This window comes from Cornus florida, unplaced genomic scaffold, assembly GCF_030987335.1.
Source record: "Cornus florida cultivar Cherokee Brave unplaced genomic scaffold, ASM3098733v1 CherokeeBrave_3.0.0_Hap2_Chr08, whole genome shotgun sequence".
Classification (NCBI taxonomy): domain Eukaryota; kingdom Viridiplantae; phylum Streptophyta; class Magnoliopsida; order Cornales; family Cornaceae; genus Cornus; species Cornus florida.
In genome coordinates this window covers 39,893,263-39,913,388 of record NW_026775578.1, presented here as the reverse complement: position 1 = coordinate 39,913,388, position 20,126 = coordinate 39,893,263, and the positions used below count along the sequence as shown (strand labels likewise).

The window sequence follows — 20,126 nt, the reverse complement described above, 5'->3', positions numbered from 1 at the left end:
GCTTTGGGGTTATTGGAAGGGTGAAATCAATTTCTATTATGCTTAAACTTACCATAATATCATTATACTACTATATATATATATATATATATATATACCGGGAGACATTTTAACCTTTCAACCAAATGCACTCTTTTATTTTTTCGCGTCAGCTAATGATTGGTCCAAAGTTCATGAAAGAATATATTCGGTGTGCCCGATGCACCTTACGTGCAATCAAAATTGTCTGCTCCAACGTATGTTTTGCACGCTTGTTAGACACAAATGATTACGATATTGTGCACCAAGCACACTAAATACCTTCTCGGGAGAGATGTAATAAATTATCAGAAATCAATGGATGCAACACCGACTTCTTTGTTTGATGGGACATTTTGAGAATCTACCAAACTACACAAGTAACAACCAATCTCTCTCTCTCGCGCGCGCACACAACCAACACTTCTAATTAGCGAATAATTGATATCCCCTTTGCAAAGCTGGTCGCTAAGCAAAGCCACAAAGCTGTGGAGCAGAGCTCAGTCTTCATAGCACAAAACTACGTACATGACTTTTATAGAAAAAAAATAAATAAATAAAATAAAATAAAATAAAAATTGATTCTAACTGGGGCTAAAACACAAGCATCTCAAGTCTGTTTGTATGCTCCTAACTGAGGAAGTAAAATTCAGAATCAAGAAAGTAATTTTAAGTCAACCAAAATTTGGTTGAAAGTTGCACACTGCACAATTTGGTCTTCTACAGCTTATCTTGGAGAGGAAAATTAGCTTGGTTCCTACTTCCAAGTTGTAAAATGATAATTCTAAGATAAAGAGTAAACAGGGTGAAAGATCTGCAGAGTATGGCAAAACCATTAATAGGTTGGACTGACAGGGTCATTTATGTCAGCGAGAACTTTCCCAGCAGAAAAAAGAGTGAAAAACCTCTAATAAAATGCTACAAGTGTATTACAACAAAACAACAGGGGGCAATACAAAATTATAAATTCAATAAATTACAAATGGCTCAGAATGCATGTATTTGATATAAAAAGAGAGAAAATATCTGCAAACAATTCTGGAAATTTTCATTTGATATCAAACCATACACCCTTCTAATGCGAAGGTCGGTGACTCTGCACAATGCTAAATTACAACTATTGTAGCAATCAAAATATCAAATTATCCCGAGGCCTAAAGCATATTTCACATTATGCAACTTCCACAAGAAGAAATGACCCCGCCCGTCAAGATCAATGAGTAATGCAGGCAACAACCAAAGGGGCCGCACAATCAGACCAATAATGTCAGTAATGCTTAATGTGGTACCAAATAAAGAAATGTATGGCACCCTTTCACCGATATTTTCAATCAACATCTACCTTAAAATCTTATACACCATGACTAAGGGGAGCAAAGTTTAGTCATGAAGGCAAAATTTTATCAACTTTTATATCTACAAACAATAACTCATTTAGTATTGAGTCTGCATTCAAAGCACGGATGTGAAATGTAAAACTGGATCATGTGGGTTATAACATTTGTTCACCTAGTTAGCATACTCGTACCATCACGAGTGTATAGAAAAATCATCTTCTGGGCATACCACATTGTTGCATAATGAATAGAAGATAAAATACCCCCACTTATACACTCCTCCAGCAATTTCATCTCAGAAAATTGATTCTCATGCTGGTCAGGTTGGCATGGTCTGCAATCTTATATGCTTGTACTTTTGCTGCATATTGAAGCATCTTGCACTCTCTGACAAGCCTTTGGAAATAAGGGTATTCAACACACCAACACCCTCCTGTAAAGCGGTATCAATCTTACCCCAAACACACCAACAATAAAGGACCTCTATTAGAATTGGATTGAGAAAAATAAGCTTTTGCAAGAAAAACTCAACAAAGAGCATAACCATAGCAACTTCATTATTATTAATTCATTTGGAGCCACAAGTCATAACTGTAATATTTTGGATCATATTTATATCACGATGTTGTGAATTTTGAGAAAAGATCAACTATCTAAATAGATCCAACTTAGGATATAACCATGATATTCATATCCGACGGATCTTAAGTATCCATATTCCTTCAAATTTACAATATTCATTTTGACAGATCTGACATAGACCATGTTCGATATGCTGAGGACAGAAACGGGTGATGCCATTCTCAGAAGTGTCTCAAATGTAAGCCGAAGTCATATTAATGAAGTGGTATAAGTGTGGTCATATAAGGGAGGGGGTGAGTTTATGGAGTTCAATTTTTTTTGTTATCAATCAAAAAAAAAAGTGGCTCAAACCAAAATGGTAATTTTTTTTTTCTTCGACTATGAAAGTTCCATGAGAAAACTAGGGAAAAAATATAAAGTTTCATGAGAAGAAATTGTCTTCAACATGACAATTACATTGTTTTGGGGGGTCATTCCTTGGTAAAATGGTAAAAGCTGCTGTTGACTAACATGAGTTCGAGCCTTGAGAGCGAGACATGCATTGGGTGATGTGATCTATGACAAGTAGATAGTGTGACACAACCACATACTTACTCGTTCTTGAGCTGTTGCATTGAACCTCTGGAGCAAGAATGCTTTGGGGTCCATTTGACCAGGAGGCCTTCCAATACCTAACAAGAGCCCCAATATAATTTGGTCATCAATAATGATATTGGAGACGAAAAACAACAAATTATAAAAGTTTCAGATTGTCAACTAACCGATTCTTAGACGCGCAAATTCTTTGTTCCCTCGGAAATGATAGATTACACTCTTCAGCCTAGCAGAGTAATAGAGAAAGAGTAAGATGTGTCACAATAGTAATAAAATGGAAGCTGAACTGCATAACACGTCTAAGAAGTCAAACTCCCAATTTTCCGTAAGCAAAAACAACCATAATTTACAAATGATTGCATACCACATTCTACAAACAAATGAATACTTTGAAACCCAATAAAATAGCTTCTTTCACAAAAAACTACTGAATACAACAGAACTAAAAGGAGTTGCAAAAAAAAAAAAAAACTGAAGAAGGTTTATTTCTCCTAATTTGTCTTGCACACAAAAACATTTGGTCATCATACACTTTGCTGAGATCAAATGATATCTCGGACAAGCTTGCATCAGAAATGTTTTATACATAGAAAAAAAATAATAATAATAATAATAATACTAAAGAGCAGAAACAACCTAAGTTCTGAGACATCCAATCAAAAGAACAAAACAAACGAAAATGCCTCTAAGTAACTGTTAATAACATCCTAATCCTCTCAACAATTGTTCTTCTTAGGTACTAAAAGCATATGGTTCCAAATTTTCTGAAACAAATGACACCATACAACAGAATGGCTGTCCTCTCCGGACTTAAAAACCTATATCCTCAACCATCATACAGCCAAGAATAAAAAACAAAAAGGAGCATCCGCAATTCCTCATATTACATAACTTGTTTTCTTATCATGAGATTAGGGAAATAGTAAATGAATTTTAATAAAATCCCAGATATTATATCTAATTGTTGACCCTATACATAAGATGAGAAGGCCTGATGGAGTTTAAAAGGTTCTCAAATTATTCTAACCCCTAGGAGTACTACAGTTTGTATACTTCACTTTTTAGCAGTAAACTAAGTTTAAATCAAATACTTCAAACCATCAGTTATGGCAGATTTGAACCACCCCAACCCCTTTTTTTTTATGGTTGAAATCTAACTTTAGTGGTAACCAGAATAACCTCAACCAAGAAATGCCTTCAGTGAACTACTTGGGTCCATATTCATTAGTCTCCTCCACCTAAGCCACATCTCCATACCTTTTAATCTGCATGCCAACCTACTTATACCATCTTAGCCATACCTTCCATACCCTTTAACATGCATGTCAACCTCCTTAAATACACACACACACACATATATATACATGTGTATGTGCAAGTGTGTGCTTGTGTATAGGCGCATGAGTGTGTGCATATATGTACACACCTACATGTTTTTACATGTGTAAATACAAAGCGAGTTGATCATCAGATTACAAGTAAGAAAATACATCCATGGTGCTGGGCAGGGTGGGTGGGCCAGGTACAAGGTCACAAGTATGGTTCTAATAATGTTTTCTTCCTTCTGTCATGTTATCTTACAGTAGAGAAAATTTTCCTGCTTCCAAGAAAGAAGGGGCAAAGAAAGGAAATGTAGCCAGGTAATTCTTTGTAGTAATTTTTCTCTTCTCTCGATCTTCCATCTCTTGACAAACACACGCATGTATATATAGATAGAGAGAGAGAGAGTGGCCTTTATGGAATGGAAATTCTCACCCCTGGATTAATTTACAATCCTTACATGTTGTCCAGTGTCCATACCTTCCTAGCATGAGAAAAATACATATGTGCACTGTTTTATCCATGGTTAATGATTTGTGAATTTCTACTCAATGCATGTCTCAGCTATTACAAATCATATGCCTTTAAAAATTCTCTCAAGAATCCATTCCTTGTTTCTCCAACAATGAAAGATTTAAAACAAAAACCTATGTGACATACAGAGCCATAAACACTGAAAACATCCTTGGCTCCAAGTATTTAAAACTTTTGTTATATTGTCTCGAAGAATGATCTCTAATAATATTCTATGAATGCCACATTACAATGTCCAAGGCATGTTCAAAACATGTCGTGAGAAATCGAGAAGCATACATTATATGGTTGAAATTAAAGATTTATTTAAGATTATGCATATGCTTACGAATAATTGGACACATACACTGAAGCATCTATGTATTGAATTCTATACAGGTATGATCAGGTACTATTACTTTGTAGTCATATACATGTTTCATAGGTATTAAGCATCTAAGCAGAGCTATAAAGGAAAAACATTAGTGTGTAATAAGCTGAGAGGTCAAGAGGCCTTGAAATACTAGCTGCCTACTCCAATAAGCTGAAATTTTTGAGAAGCATTGAATTCAAAGAGGTACAATCGGATATATGATTACTTCGTAGAGGTGTCTGTACTTCGTAGGTACTAAGTATTTAAATAGATTGAAATTACATTAAGGCATAATGAGATGACAGGCCAGTTGGCCAAGAGGTACTAGCTCCTTGCTCCAGTACACTGAAAAATATGAAAACTATTAAATTAAATGAAGGTATAATAGGATACTGTTACTCCAGTAAGGGGCATAACTAGATGACGGGCTTGGTGACCTAAAGGTATTATCTTTTCTTATTTTTGGTAAGTACCTCATGGTAGTAGCTGTCTACTCCATTGGGAGACGAGGATACAAGCCTTCAAAAGGCTGCTAGTAGCTCAAGATGAGGAGGAAGCCAGTCTAATGGTCAAGGCTTTATGTTAAGGAGTAGCAAACGAAAAGCAAACACGTAGATTTTTAATAAAACCCCATTTAATTCATAGGTGTTACACTTGGCATAATGCCACTTGGTCAATTATAACAGGTGACAAAAAACCACATATGTGCACAAACAAATTCCTTTGTCATGACAATTGATCCCTGTATGATAAGTAAATTTAATGCATACAAAACTTTTGGTAGTTCTGGAATTAAGCACATAAAGCATCCTTATTCATACCCCTTATGGCTACCATGACCTCCTTCGTGATGAAGACGAAGCACCCCACATGGCAAATTCATATCATCATGAAACTACAACCACAAAACATTAATTATAAAGAATAGCAACTAGATGTTACCAAATAATCAAAAAATTAAAGAGAGGAGCTACAAATCCTGAAAGAGACCATACCACAACCACACGATTGAGAGGTAGCTTATAGTAAGCTGCAAGTGGGCCACTCTGCAATTAAAGGAAGGAAGCTCATCCCATTACATTCCTGTGTGAGTTTTTATGCATTAACAAAACATCACTTAGGCACTTCTCATTTTTGTCTCTAGTTCAGAACTTTAAACACAAAATAGACGAAACCAAACCATTAAAAAGTCACATAAGAGTTTATACCTGTTTCCATTCTTATGCCCTTGGGATATAATAGATAGTTTCATGATATTAAAGCATTATACAGGCATAACTTAACATCATTGACTCTCAATTTCTTATGAGAACATTACAAACTTTTTGGATAATAGACAGGCAAACCCGCAAATCATGAAGTAAAGCTGTTTGAAATATTAAATAGCATACTAATAGCATAAAAGGATCAAAAATTAATTGAGAGTAGAAATCCTACTGCAAACGTACAGTACATATAGAGTGTCACCTTCACTTGAAAGCACTTTGTTCATGTCATAATATTTCCCACGCTCACTGATGAAAAAGGAATGATTTTATAAATTCTATGGTGGTCATGTGGAATAAAAACACTCATAATATTTCCCAAGCTCACTGATGAAAAAGGCATGATATTATAAGTTCTATGGTGGTCAGGTGGAATAAAGACGCTCATAAAACCATAGGTCAAAGGGCAATGTAGTGTTCTAAGTCGAATTGGACTCTTAATAATGAATCTCAAACAAAGAACATGCTCCACAATATCAAATACCACCCACGCACTCCATAAATCAAGTTCATCTGAAGTGAATAAGGTGTAATACTCAGCCTTTGACTTTAAATATTCCAGATGAAGTTCCATAACAACAGTTAAACCATTTATCAAAAAGGCCATTATTTGGTGCTCCCATTACGTGGGGTGTGGAGAGGAAGGCTGAAAATGAATTAAGGTTTGGCATTATTTTACATGAAGTGGCTACTCTTGAACTCAAGAGAGAGCCTTCCAAGCTTTTGCCATTGTGCAGTTTAATCATTTTATAAGGAGGGGAAAAAATCTTGTTTCCAGTTTCATGATTTCGCATAGGATGAGCGTCATACCTACCATATGAATATCTCAAAATGATCTAATCGTTTGGATTTTGCATGGTAAAAACAAAAGAAATGATCTTTCCAAGAGAATTCTTCTTATCTGCAACTAAGAGTAAGCACTAGCATACATAAAGCAAGTTCAAAGAACAAGATACCACAAATACACAATTAACAAAGCTTTATCCAACATCCGCAGTGTTCTAGTCTTCTGTGTTTTGTGTTCAAGACTACTGGTGAACAACAAGGGAGAGTGTCAAGCATTTACTCATTAACAAAGCTTTATCCAACATCATCGGTGTTCTAGTCTTACGTATTTCGTGTTCAAGACCATCGGTGAACAACAAAGGAGACTGTTAAGCATTTACTCATTCACTATGAGTGTATTAGGGAGTTGCAGTGCATGATTTTGTCTGTGTACAGTTGTTTGGGTTATGCCCAGGTTGTTACAGGGCTCATTGAATTGTTGGAAAGGGGTTTTTGCTCGTAAGGCTAGTAAATCTTGTTGGCAGCTCCTTTGTTCGCTATGGGAGGTATTTGGAGGGAAGTAACTAGGTGATATTTTGAAGAAGCACTGAGACTAGAGGCTACAACTCATAGAGTGAAGGAATTAATATTGAATTATTGGTTATTTTGGCTTTAAGTGAGAGCGGGGAGCTACGGTATCTATAGATTCTTTTGTGAGGTTTTGATCATTTGTATTTTTATCTTAATTTTTCATTTTGTTCATCGGTTGCTACCTTGTATACCTTCCGTGTACATAGGTTGCAGACCTGCTTCAACGGCACCGTAAATGATATTTTAATTATTAAAAAAAAAAAACTTAAAAAGTATACAGCAAATCAAGTGCGTCGGTTAAACTTCCAAGACAATGGAAATGTCAACATTTGACCTCACAATCAGAACCCTTCAAGTAATAAAAAAAATATCTTTTTTGTAACCCAGAAAAGCAGAACCAAAAAAATCACACAAGATGAAGATGATATAGCTCAACCAGTTAACAATCAGCAGGACAAATAACGAGAAACGAATTGAGTACTATATCAGAAAGAACATAATTTTAGTAATGATGAACAGACACATGGGTCACATACAGATTCACCACTCAAATTCATGTATGTTTGTGGCTTTGCAAGGAGAACAGGAACATCACCAACAAAACCTGAAATTGAATACAAAAAACCCGTAAATTTGCATAAACAACACCACACACACACACACACACACACACATATATATATATATGTATGTAATGAGGATGATTCATGTGAAGTGTAATACAGGCCTTGTCCGAAAAGAGCTTTGCAGTGAACTGTGTCCATTGAAATCCCTTGCGATTGAGCAAACGCATCAATCATGCCGAACCCTACCTGGGTTTATTCAAGAAAGCAAAAGGAAAACCAAAGTAAAATTGTTGTGATGAGAAATCAGAGCTGAAATTAGGGTTTGCGAGAAAGAAAGAAAGAAATTGTGGGGGTTACATTGTGTCTTGTTCCTCTGTATTTATCGCCTGGGTTGCCCAAGCCCACGAAGAGCCACGGCTGTGGAGAAGAAGCTGTGCAGAAGAAACGCCTACACAACCACCTGTTCATGAGCATCTCCAAACATTCCCTCCAATTTCTTCTACCTATTCTTCAGAGAAATGCTTCAAACATTGACACAATCTAGATTGGAAAATAAAACAATAGTTCAAAAAAGATTGGAAATTACACTGACCTCCCCATATAATGCCTAAATAACAAGCATCTCCTTTATAATTTTAAAAATAACATTCACCTCCTGGTGTTATAATCATTGTACTTTTACCATTACAATGCATGGCATCAGGGCGGGTTTGGGCGGGTGTACCCTCCCCGCCCCCACAACCGTTTAAAAACCCTGCTCTCGTTCCCGCCCAAAACTGCAAATACAGGAGACTTTCCACCCCATCCCTACAACCGTTTAACATTTTTACCCTCGCGGGTACCTGCCCTGGCCCGTTTAAGACCATAATTTATTTATTATTTAAATAGATTTGCTCTTTTTTTTCCCTCATCTTCAATTTTTCACCATTGCAACTTTCCTTCTAATCAAATTCATTTGTTACTTTAATATTGTTATATAGGATACTTAATATATATACTGGAAAATATATATAACAATGGGTACTTAAGTAATTTGTCTATCTAAACGGGGCGGGGCGATCTCCCCCGCCCCCACACCAAATCCGCGCGGGTTTTTATTACATCAAACCATCCCCACCCAAATAAGCTAAACGGTATCCCAAAATCGCCAAAAACGGGGCGGGGCGGGTCAAATTCTCATCCCTAGACATAAGTCGCAGAATATATTTCAAACATTTGAAGGGAAATTTTGAATTTTTAAATTTTTCAGGTGTGACAATAAAAACATACAAGACTGTCAGATTTTATGACAAGATAATTCAATATTACTCTAATCAGAATTAGATGAGAGGTTAGTGTAATTTATCCAATAAATAATAATAATAATAATAATAACAACAATGATAATTTGAAAAAATTAATGATTGGGATGCTTTAATTGTGAAAAATAGTTTAAAATAATATGGGTATAATTTGAATTTTTTTTCTTAAAAAAACACAACATAAAAAATGTAAATCATAAAAATATGACAATTATATATAATTTGTTTATATACATTACAATAATTATTATTTGTGTTACTATTTTTTTATTTTTTTCAATAATATTTCAATATTCGATGAAATTAGAAGAGTCATTTACAAATTTGTATCTTATTTGTTTAGATATATATATATATATATAAAATACTTGCCAAAAGAATGAATCTTGTATTATCTATTGTTGGGTAGTTAAATGAATCCCACATGATAAGTAAATTTGGGACTTATATGGGGCAAGGGTTACTCCACCTAATAGGTTAACTTTTTGGGTTGGATATTCTCAAGTCCAACAACTAGTATCAAAGCAATGTCCCAAAAAACCGCATGTGGACTCTAGATCCCCTAACTATCGGGAAGATGGAAAGACCGGTGACATTCTATCCACCGGGGTGAGCCTCGTTCAAGGGGGTTGTTGGGTAGTTGAACAAGTTCCATATCGATTAAAAAATAAGAAAATATGAGACCTTATATCAGGGCCGGCTCTGAGATTCCAAATATTTTGAGAGGCCCTAGGCGAACTTTCAAATGTTAGGCCCTTAAGTTTCACACGCGTAAAAAAAAAATTATAAGAGTGCGAAATTTTCACACAATGTTTTCGAATTCTATAGCTAATATAATTGTGCGCCTATGCATTGTGCATAAGACAACTAACTAATAACTACAAATTTATCACCACGAACAAATAATTGTGAGCCTGTACAGTGTTCATAAAACAACTAACTAATAACTATAAATCTATCACCACCAATAAATGTGCGCATGTGCAGTGTGTTTAAGACAACTAACTAATAACTATAAATTTTTATCACCACCAATAAATAATTGTGCGATGTGCAGTTTGCATAAGACAACTAACTAATAACTATAAATCTATCACCACCAATAAATAATTGTGCGCATGTACAGTGTGCATAAGTCAGCTAACTAATAACAATAAATCTATCAATTAAAGAGTGCGAAATTTCGCAGGCACAAAATAAAAAATGAAGAGAACAGTTTACTAGAGAACAGAAAACTGCAGCTTCTTTTACATTCATTGCTTATATAGCTACTAAAATTTGATGATTACAGATGACAAAAACATGTGGAGATGAGGTGACTATATATATTATAGGAGGCTGAACTTGTAGTACTGAAGAAGTAGTGGGACTTTTAGATTATATGTGGCATCCACTATCATATATAGTTTTGTCTTTCACTCTTTATATTAACTACACTACACTTTGTGTTTGTATTTTTTGGGAGCCAATTACACCTTTCTTGATTTCAGGATGAGGAATCAACTTTAGTAGCAGTGATTGGTTGATCATTGCTACAGAAGACCTGTGCAAATTAATAGAAAAACCATTAACTTTTGTTTTGTTAAAGCCTGCTCATGATTTCCATGTGTTTGTACATTCTGATGGCAAGTGCTTTGACAGTATAATTAACTGAAATTCTAGCTGAGCCAACTTCACAGAACATCAATAATGGTGGTATGTATCTTCATATTAAAATAAAATATAAAAAAAAAAAAAAAAAAAAACCCTTAAATTGGCACTTTTAAGTATGAGCATAATTTAGAGATCGAAAAAGTTAATTATTACCTCAACGGCTCAACCCACCGGAAGGGATTCTTAATTTTCGTAGGATTGAATGTGAAAATGCAAAAAATTTTGAGGAAAAGGGGTATGGTTGCTGCTGTTGTGAGATTGGAGTGGAATTAGGGAGAGGAAAAAAAAAAAAAAAAAAGTACCTGCCATAGATTATGGACTCGATCGCCATGAAAGACACATGTAGAAAGGCACACATTTATTAAAATACTAAGAGAGCCATAATATATTCATTCAGCTATTGATAGCCATCATACACAGTGACACACACACGAAAAACCCCTAGTTTGGAAGCTACTTTTCAGTATTGGAACAAAGGTAAAGGCCCGAATCAAACGAACCAAAGTTAGAACAAATCAAAGGATGAGATGAACGAAAGAAAGAAACATATATAAAAGATCGATTCATGCAAAAGGAGAGAGAGGATGAACATACCTTGTCACCTGAGGCGATAGCGGAGGCTGCGCCCTGCGGAGTGTCGAAGCAGACTGTGTCGTCTGAAACTTGCCCTAACTTCTCTTTTTTTCATCCCCTATGGGCCTCAAAATTTGAGGCGTCTAAAATTTGAGGCCCAAGGCGACCAAGACTTGTCCTAACTTAAATTTTTTTTTTTGCATCCCCTATGGGCCTCAAAATTTGATTGAGGCCCTCTAACATTTGAGACCCAAGCGACCACTTGGTCACCTTGGGCCCGGGCCGGCTCTGCCTTATATGGGACATGGGTTACTCCACCTAATAGATTAACTTTTACCTTTAATATCTACAAGTTCAACATTTATTTCAATTATAATAGAAATGTTTAGATATCTTTTTCTTTTTCTTTCATACCTGCCAAAAAATATAGATATTGTATTATATGTTTTAATTGTAAATATATAATTCAAAAAAAGCGTGAATAATTACATAGTTGAATTAATTCATCCTTACACGCATTGTTTTATTATATATATTACTTATGACTCGCCATATATAAAATTATTAACTTTTCTATTGATTTCAACAATGAATATATTAATTGCCAATTACTATTGTGGTAAGGAAAACGTGTGACCATGAGATCCAATGAAAGGTAACAAAACAATCACACTAATACATGACATGAGTGGTTCTTTTGTAGATATATATCAAATCTCTAGATACCAATATACGATATTAGTATTACCAATGTTTTTTTCTAATAAACCAATCCTCAAAACTGATACAATAATTAATTACATTTCAACAAATGAGCATATTTGTGGTAAAACCCTAAATCACCAATGTTTTCTCCATCGGCATGTTTTTCATTTGACACTTTAATTTTCATAAATAAGCAGGGAAATTTTTTTATAACACGTGTAATAATATGTCAGTATTACAGATTATATGTGTTACTAACTGCATGATGAAACTTGTCATGTCCCACTCCAAATATATATATATATTTATGTGATCTTGAATTTTTTATAGTTAATTGTCAAACATATTTGTGTCAATAGTTTTTAAGACAAATAATTAATGGCTTGTGCTTGAGTTGGTACAGTATAGTGGAAAAGAAATGAAATGATAATATTAGATAGAAGATAAAATAAAATAAAGAAAATTAGAGGATATTGTTAATCACTCGTCGTGCTTGGTTCATTAGTAAATGAAATGATAGTAATCATATTTAGGGAAATAAATGGTGGAAATTATTTAAATAAATTTACTATCATACAAATTTTCCTAGATTTTGTCTTTTATAAAAGTAAAGGTAAATTTAGTTTTAACAAAGTTTTATTAAAAATGTTAGAGCATCTCCGGGCATTGTGTTCAAAAATTATTTTGCATTAAATATATACAATTTTATCTCCAGCATTATGTTAAAATACATTGCCACCTCACCAATGTATAAAATTGCTGTGTATTTTGCACAATCTTTTTACACAGCCACATTAACATATTTAATTTCTCCTCCCTCTTTCTCATTCCATCAACAAACCAACTCTATATTTAGTATGTGGAGTCTTGAGCATAAAACGTGGTTGGTTGTTACTAGAAAATAATCCGTGGAGCTAAAAAAAAGTAGTTCAATTTTTTTTTGTAAATCTATGACACATTAGATTTACACCGGGGCGCAAAGCTAGTGTATGCCCAAGGGGCACGTGCCCCTGGCCTAATCCCGCTTACTATAATATGTATTTTTATATGTATATGTAAAAAAATTCATATAATGGCCCACTAAAAAATTTAGTTTCTAAAATTATCTCTTAAATTTTGTATTTCTCCACTATGTTACTCTTTAAATTTGTTTAATTTCTTTAAAAAAAAAGAGTCAAATTTTCCTTTTTGAATCAAAGTTCAATTCTTTTCCCTTTCAAAGTTCTCTCATTTTTCTTTCCTTTTTAAAATTTTTGATAATAAATATAGATTCTTCAAATCAATAAGTAAAGAAGAAAAATTACTCAACTCTTTACTTCTTGATTTGAAGAATCTATATTTATTATCATGTTTATTGAAGAAAAAAAAATTTACACCTAAATTTAATTTATAGCTCTGCCACTGTTTACAAATATATATATATATATATATATATATACAACCGTTTGAGATGCTCTTAGTTTTTCATTCCCTTTCCCTTAATTTCCTCCCATTTTTGAAAGAAATTACATAACTGACATTTCAAGCCTCAGTTATATCTTTCCAAACACTTCCATTTCCTTTCTTTTCCTTTAAATGATTTTAAAAACACAATTTAAACATCATTTAAAGGAATATGTTAAAAGAATACGTTCCACCTAAAACATAATAATATTCAAGTAATTTTACTTATCACTAATTACCTTACACATAAATTTACAATTAAAAGGTGAGTGTTCTTTGATAAATCAAATACTACTTAATTATACATAAATCAAGTGCAATTTACAAACAATTTATTTATCACATGATTAAATAAATTAAAATAAAAATGAGATAAAATTTTAAGTGATGCATACTAAATCAAAATTTAAATGGAGAATTTTCAAGAATTGTTTTTTGCACTGTTGTTTGATAAAATTGAAAACACAAAACAATGAAATTGAAATTCTTAAATTTATGGGGTAATAATTTTTGTACACTTGAATTTTAAGTCTTTAGTATGGTATTTTGTGATAATTGAAGGTTTTTTTTTCAAAAAAACTATCACACAAATTGTAAAAACACTCCTCTGATAACACTACTAAAATTCCTTTAAATGTTAATAAAATAATAGCAATCTTTCTCGCGAGGGTATATCGGTAAAAAAATGTAAAAACACTCCCCTTTCCTTCCAAATTCCAACCAATATATTATATATATGTATATGTATATGTATATGTATGTATGTATGTATATCACTAATGACTCATCCATGCTTTCTACCATCCCCTAACTAAACATAATAATTATTTTTAAGTGAAACGTATTGTTTTGAGTGCTGATTACATTGAGTCACTAAACACAGTTGATTTATTCAACATTTATGTAGAACTAAATGGAATACACAAAAGCGAAATTTTAAGCGACAATTGTTACCTGTTTGATTTCTTATATCAGCGTTAAATGTAGAAAATGGTAAGTAATTTTTAAAAATAAATGCGTTATTACTTATTGTAGAAGACGGTAAGTGATTAAGTTTTTAAATTATTTTTTAATGACTATTCTACCATCAAATAATCGTGCTCTCTCTAGACTTCTCTTTGTAATTTCTTTAAAATTCTCTTTGGAATTTCGATGCACGTATTATATTATAAACACGTCACTTTGGTTACCCATTCAAATTGATTCAACACTAATATTTATATAATATAATTCTATTTCTAGATAATAATTGTTTTTCACCTATTTTCTTTAATATTTTTAACATTCTTTTCGATACGGTATGTAAATATAATTGTATAATCCAAAACCCATATAATTTAAATTTTCTATCACTTATTTATATAATATAATTATATTTCTAATAATTTTTTTTTTTCAAGTACTTTCACCGTAACATCCTTTTCAATACCATACATAAATATTATGTAATCAAAAATCAATATATTTTAAATTTTATTTTCTTTAATCTTTGTAACACCTTTTTCAATATCTTACATAATAATTTAACAAAAATTTTATGTAATCCAAAACCTATATATTTTAAATTTTACTTTCTTTAATCTTTGCAGCACCATTTTGGACATACATAAATGTTATGTAATCCAAAATCTAAATGTTTAAATTTTCATCAATTATTTATATAATATAATTCTATTTCTAGATAATAATTTTATTTTTTTATGATTATTTGACATTATTATTCATTTTTAAATTGATATATTTCATTGAGTGAATTAATGTGATTATTTTATTAATATTTTTATATAATAAATATTAAATTGTTGTGAGTACCATATATTGAGGGCGAAAATTTAATCTACACAACTTCCATGATTCAGCTTTTGTATATAACAAACAATATTAATGAATTCAGTACTTAAAACTAAAACATTATTAAACAGGTATTCAAATTAATACATTCAACATTTAAAATTTCAGCGCTTAACCTCTTTGATTTCCCAATTCAGCACTGAATGCAAAACACGGTAAGTGATTTTTAAAAATAAGTTTGTTTGATAAAATATTATGACACCGCTTAACATAGTAAGTACCATTTAAGAGAGACAAAAATTTTAAATGTTGAGAATGTTACTTATCACTTATCGGAGAAGACGGTAAGTGGTTGAGTTTAAAAAATAACTTTTTAATGACTACTCTACCCTTATATAATCGCGTTATCTCTTTTAGAGATTCTCTCTGCGATTTCTCTAGGGCCTCTCTACAATTTTTTTAGACTCCTCTTCGTAATCTTTCTCTGCGTCTGAAAATAAGGTAATAGAACAAATTTGTGAAAAATACAATTTTACCTGCAATATTTTAAACATGACAAATAGCCTTTTTTGTTACATTTAAATTGATTCATATATATTTTGTTGCTTGTTGTTATTAATGAAAATGAATTACATGGAACAAATTCAAAAAAAATAAAAAAATATAATGCTATCTAATATATTTTAAACACGGATATAGCATTTTGGTTACCATTCACATTGATTCACTATAGAAAACAATTATTTATATAACATAATTCTATTCAATTTCGCGTACTTTCTTTAATATTTTTAACACCATTTTTTATACCCTATATAAATATTATGTAATTATTTTTATAATATAATTCTATTATTCTCTCACATGCTTTCTTTAATATTTTTAACACCATTTTTATACCCTACATAAATATTATGTAATATATAATAGAATTCAATTCTCAAAGAATAATTGTCTTTCACGTACTCTCTTAACACTCTTTTCAATACCTTACCATGTAATTCAAAACTCATATATTTTAAATTTTATTTTATTTAATCTTTTATAACATTCTTTTTTATATCCAAAACCTATATACTTTAAATTTTAATTAATTATTTATATAATATAATTATGTACTTAGATAATAATTCTTTTTCACCTTTCATGATTTTTGTAACACCTTTTTCAATACTCTACATAAATATTATGTAATTCAAAACACATATATTTTAAATTTTACTTTCTTTAATTTATATAACACCATACCTACACAAATATTATGGTATCCAAAACCGTACCCGTACATTTTAAGTTTCCATCAATTATTTATATAATATAATTTTATTCCAAAATAAGAAATTTTTTTCAAGTATTTTCTTTAATCTTTGTAACATCATTTTCAATACCCTAGTAATATTATTCAATCCAAAACTTATATATTTTAAATTTTACTATCTTTAATCTTTGTAACACCCTTTTCGATACCATATATAAATATTACGTAATACAAAATTCATATATATTAAATTTTCATATTTATTTATTTCATTGAGTGAATGTGGTTTTTTTTTATTATAAATATGAGCATTGGATGTTAAGGGCAAAAACATAATACGTACCATTTTCAGACGTTAGCTATTATATATAATAAACAATCTTAATGAATTCAGCGCTTCACATTAAAACGTTATCAAATAAGTTTTTAAATTAGTACATTCAGCACTTAAAGTTCATTATTTAAAATTTTCAATACTTAATTTTCAATTTTATCAAACAGCACCTCACCAATACTTATAATTTGTACTGCATAATTTTTAGTTTTATCAAACAATACTTAAGTTTTACTGAAAATTATATTGACAAGACGAATTTAATTAATTAAAAAAAAAAACATATAAAAGGATGGTGGTCTTCATAAATTCAACATTTCAGACATGTTTGGTCACACAAATTACAGCTTGGAAATAAAGACTACTCAGCACAGGGTCCACACTCCACAGTGGCTTTGATCGCTATTTCCATGTAAATTTCATTTTTTACCCTCCAAAAGGAGATAAAATCACAGCTAATCATCCATCCGCAGTGCCGCGTCACTGTCACATTCCCTAATTAACCCCACCAACAACCCCATTTTTTAAATCCAAACATGCCCTTAAAAACCCAAAACCCTCCTTATACTTTTATTTTTATTATTATTATTTTTTTCTTCTTCTCTCATAGAAGGTGTATCATTCACACAACACTCATACATCCATCATTTAAGTCAGGAGTGATATTCGAAAGCGAGATCTCAAATACTTATCTCCCGAATTTCTGCCAACCCCAATTTTCCCTGGGACGAAACCTTTATACACATCCTTATTGTTTTAACAAAGAATATATATATTGTATTTATCTATTTCAATTATAAATGTATAGTTTTAACAAAATGTGTGTATAATTATATAGTTTAATTAATTTATCCTTACATTTCATAAGAAGCTTAACTATGCAATATTTTATGATATTAGTTAGGACTCACCAAATATGAAATTATTAACTATTCATTTGATTTAAAAAGTGATTTTTTTTTTCCCCAACAAATGAGCATGTTTGTCAATCAATAATGTTAAAACCCTGAATTACAAATATTTACTCCAGCTACGTATTTTCCATTTGACATTCTAGTTTTCATTTTGCATTTTTAATATTTGTATTTCATAATTATAGAGAGACAAAAAAAAATAAGTTATATCACATGTGATAATATTTCGTGTTGGAGATCACATGTGTAACAAATTACATGAACGAATTTGTCTTATATATATTTATGAGATTTTGATTGTTTAATTAATAGCCAAACATAATTGTGTCAATTAATGTTTTGTGGTTGAGTTGGTTGGTATATATATACCTAAATGTCCTTTTTGTCTCAGAAGACACAGCAAAGTTCTACTTATTATATTTAATAAAAAAAAAAACAAATAAGTCCTATAATATATATATTTTATTTATGACCAATAATAACTCTTACTTTTGATACTCTATTCCTTCTAAGTTATAACTTCTATATAATGTTGCCAGAATGATTAGGTTGTATGTTCGTGTTTGAGAACCCGTGTTCAAGTGTTGTACTATCTCCCTCCGTTTTAACTATTAATCCCTAAAATTATTACTCTAAAAATAGGAAAAAAAAATTTCCAACTTCTAAATATTCAAACTTCCATTTACAAACCTTATCTAATTTAATTTGCTGCTTTACAAAATTGGATATAAAATTTAAATAAAAAAACATTTTTTGAATTTTTTTTATAGAATATATTTAATTTTCTGTCTATTAAAATCGTTGAAAATTCTACACAAGATTTTTTAATTCGATTAAAACTTAAAGGACAAGTGTGTGAGTGTGTATATATAAAATATAATATCAAAAAATAAGTTGCCAAATAAAGTGGGAAACATCATCCTCCCATAAAGTTACTAGTGCAAATCCCAAGCTTGGGAGCTTTACAGGTACAGGTGGGACCTAGGATGAAGATCCATTGATGGCTGTTTTCTGTTAATGATCCACTGGACAATGTTCTGTCTCAGCCAAAACTCAAATTTGACTATATGTCGTCTTTTTAACCTTATACCTTCTAGAATCTTCCAAGTTCAAGTTTTTTTTTGTGTGAATTCCTGTAGTATATACCTTCTAGAATCTTCCAAGGTTCAAGATTTTATTGTGAATTTCTTCTGTTACTCACCTAAAATTTATCATTTAAAATTTCAGATCAAATCGTACCATACAAAAATAATAATAATAATAATAATGTACCTACATGGTCTCGGGGGAATACTAATTTTTTTTTAATAATTTAAAGGGAGCAATAGTAAATTTTTAAAGGTATGTAATTGAAGAAAACAAATTAGTATTGCTCCGTTTGTTAAAACAGAATAAATTTGAATGGAAGGGAGAAAATAAGAAATAAATAAAATATCCTAGAAGAGACTGTGTCATTCGTTTATAAATGTTTGATCGGATGAAAGAGAAGAAAAAAGCCTTGCATTTTTTCTTTTGTATCTTCAGTTCACATTTAGAGGGATAAAAATTTATAAAGGATGAATAAAGGATGAATGATGACGCATTCATTGTCTTCTCTATTCTCCTTGACTCCTCTATACCAAACGAAATAAATTTGTTTTTTCATTCTTATTTTTCATTCATCCCCTTTTCATTTATTCCTGCCAAACAGAGCATACAAACGCACTTTATAATAAAAATAGAGCATTATTTTTAAACTCCGTAAATATTAATTAATTTGGTTCAAATAAGTACTACACATACTTACCAATGGGGCATTCAACTCAACGATATAACTCTACATCCTCAATATACATATGTGTGCGCGTGCGCGCGCTACTTTTATTATATATATATATGTGTGTGTGTGTGCTACTTTTATTTTTTATATTATATACACACACACACTATACACACTTTTGCCGGTAGGACTCAAACTCATCTCCTCTTTTCAAATAGTTTGAGTTAATTTAGTTAAATACTTGATTCCTAATAAATAAAATAATTATTCAATTAAATGATTTTGATAACAAAATTAAATATAATCTAAGGCTCCGTTTGGTTACATAGAACTAGGAAGAAAAGAAAACAAAAGAAATGAAAAATGAAAAGAAAAGTCATGCATTTGGTTAGGGTGAAAATTATTCAAGAAAATTTTATTAAAGAGCATAAATGTTACTAAAAATATTTGTACTTACCTAAATTGTCCTTA

The 20,126-nt window shown here is 31.3% G+C and overlaps 1 protein-coding gene across 5 annotated transcripts; it reads right to left on the bottom strand.

Annotated features, from left to right (window-relative positions):
- Positions 1-1,045: 1,045 nt before the first annotated feature.
- Positions 1,046-11,579, bottom strand: LOC132271420 (peptidyl-tRNA hydrolase, mitochondrial). 5 transcript variants are annotated; one of them, XM_059772794.1, is made up of 9 exons: positions 11,473-11,579; positions 8,282-8,427; positions 8,082-8,170; positions 7,895-7,962; positions 5,733-5,783; positions 5,559-5,632; positions 2,699-2,757; positions 2,532-2,608; positions 1,046-1,806 (listed from the first exon to the last, which is right to left on the bottom strand). In XM_059772794.1, the coding sequence occupies exons 3-9, from the start codon at positions 8,149-8,151 to the stop codon at positions 1,675-1,677; spliced, it is 531 nt and encodes a 176-aa protein (XP_059628777.1). In that variant the 5' UTR covers positions 8,152-8,170; positions 8,282-8,427; positions 11,473-11,579; the 3' UTR covers positions 1,046-1,674. The 5 variants fall into 5 exon arrangements, with proteins under 5 accessions (XP_059628777.1, XP_059628774.1, XP_059628778.1 ...); XM_059772791.1 differs by having other exon boundaries at positions 8,086-8,170; XM_059772795.1 differs by having other exon boundaries at positions 8,082-8,166.
- Between the last annotated feature and the right edge of the window lie 8,547 nt (positions 11,580-20,126).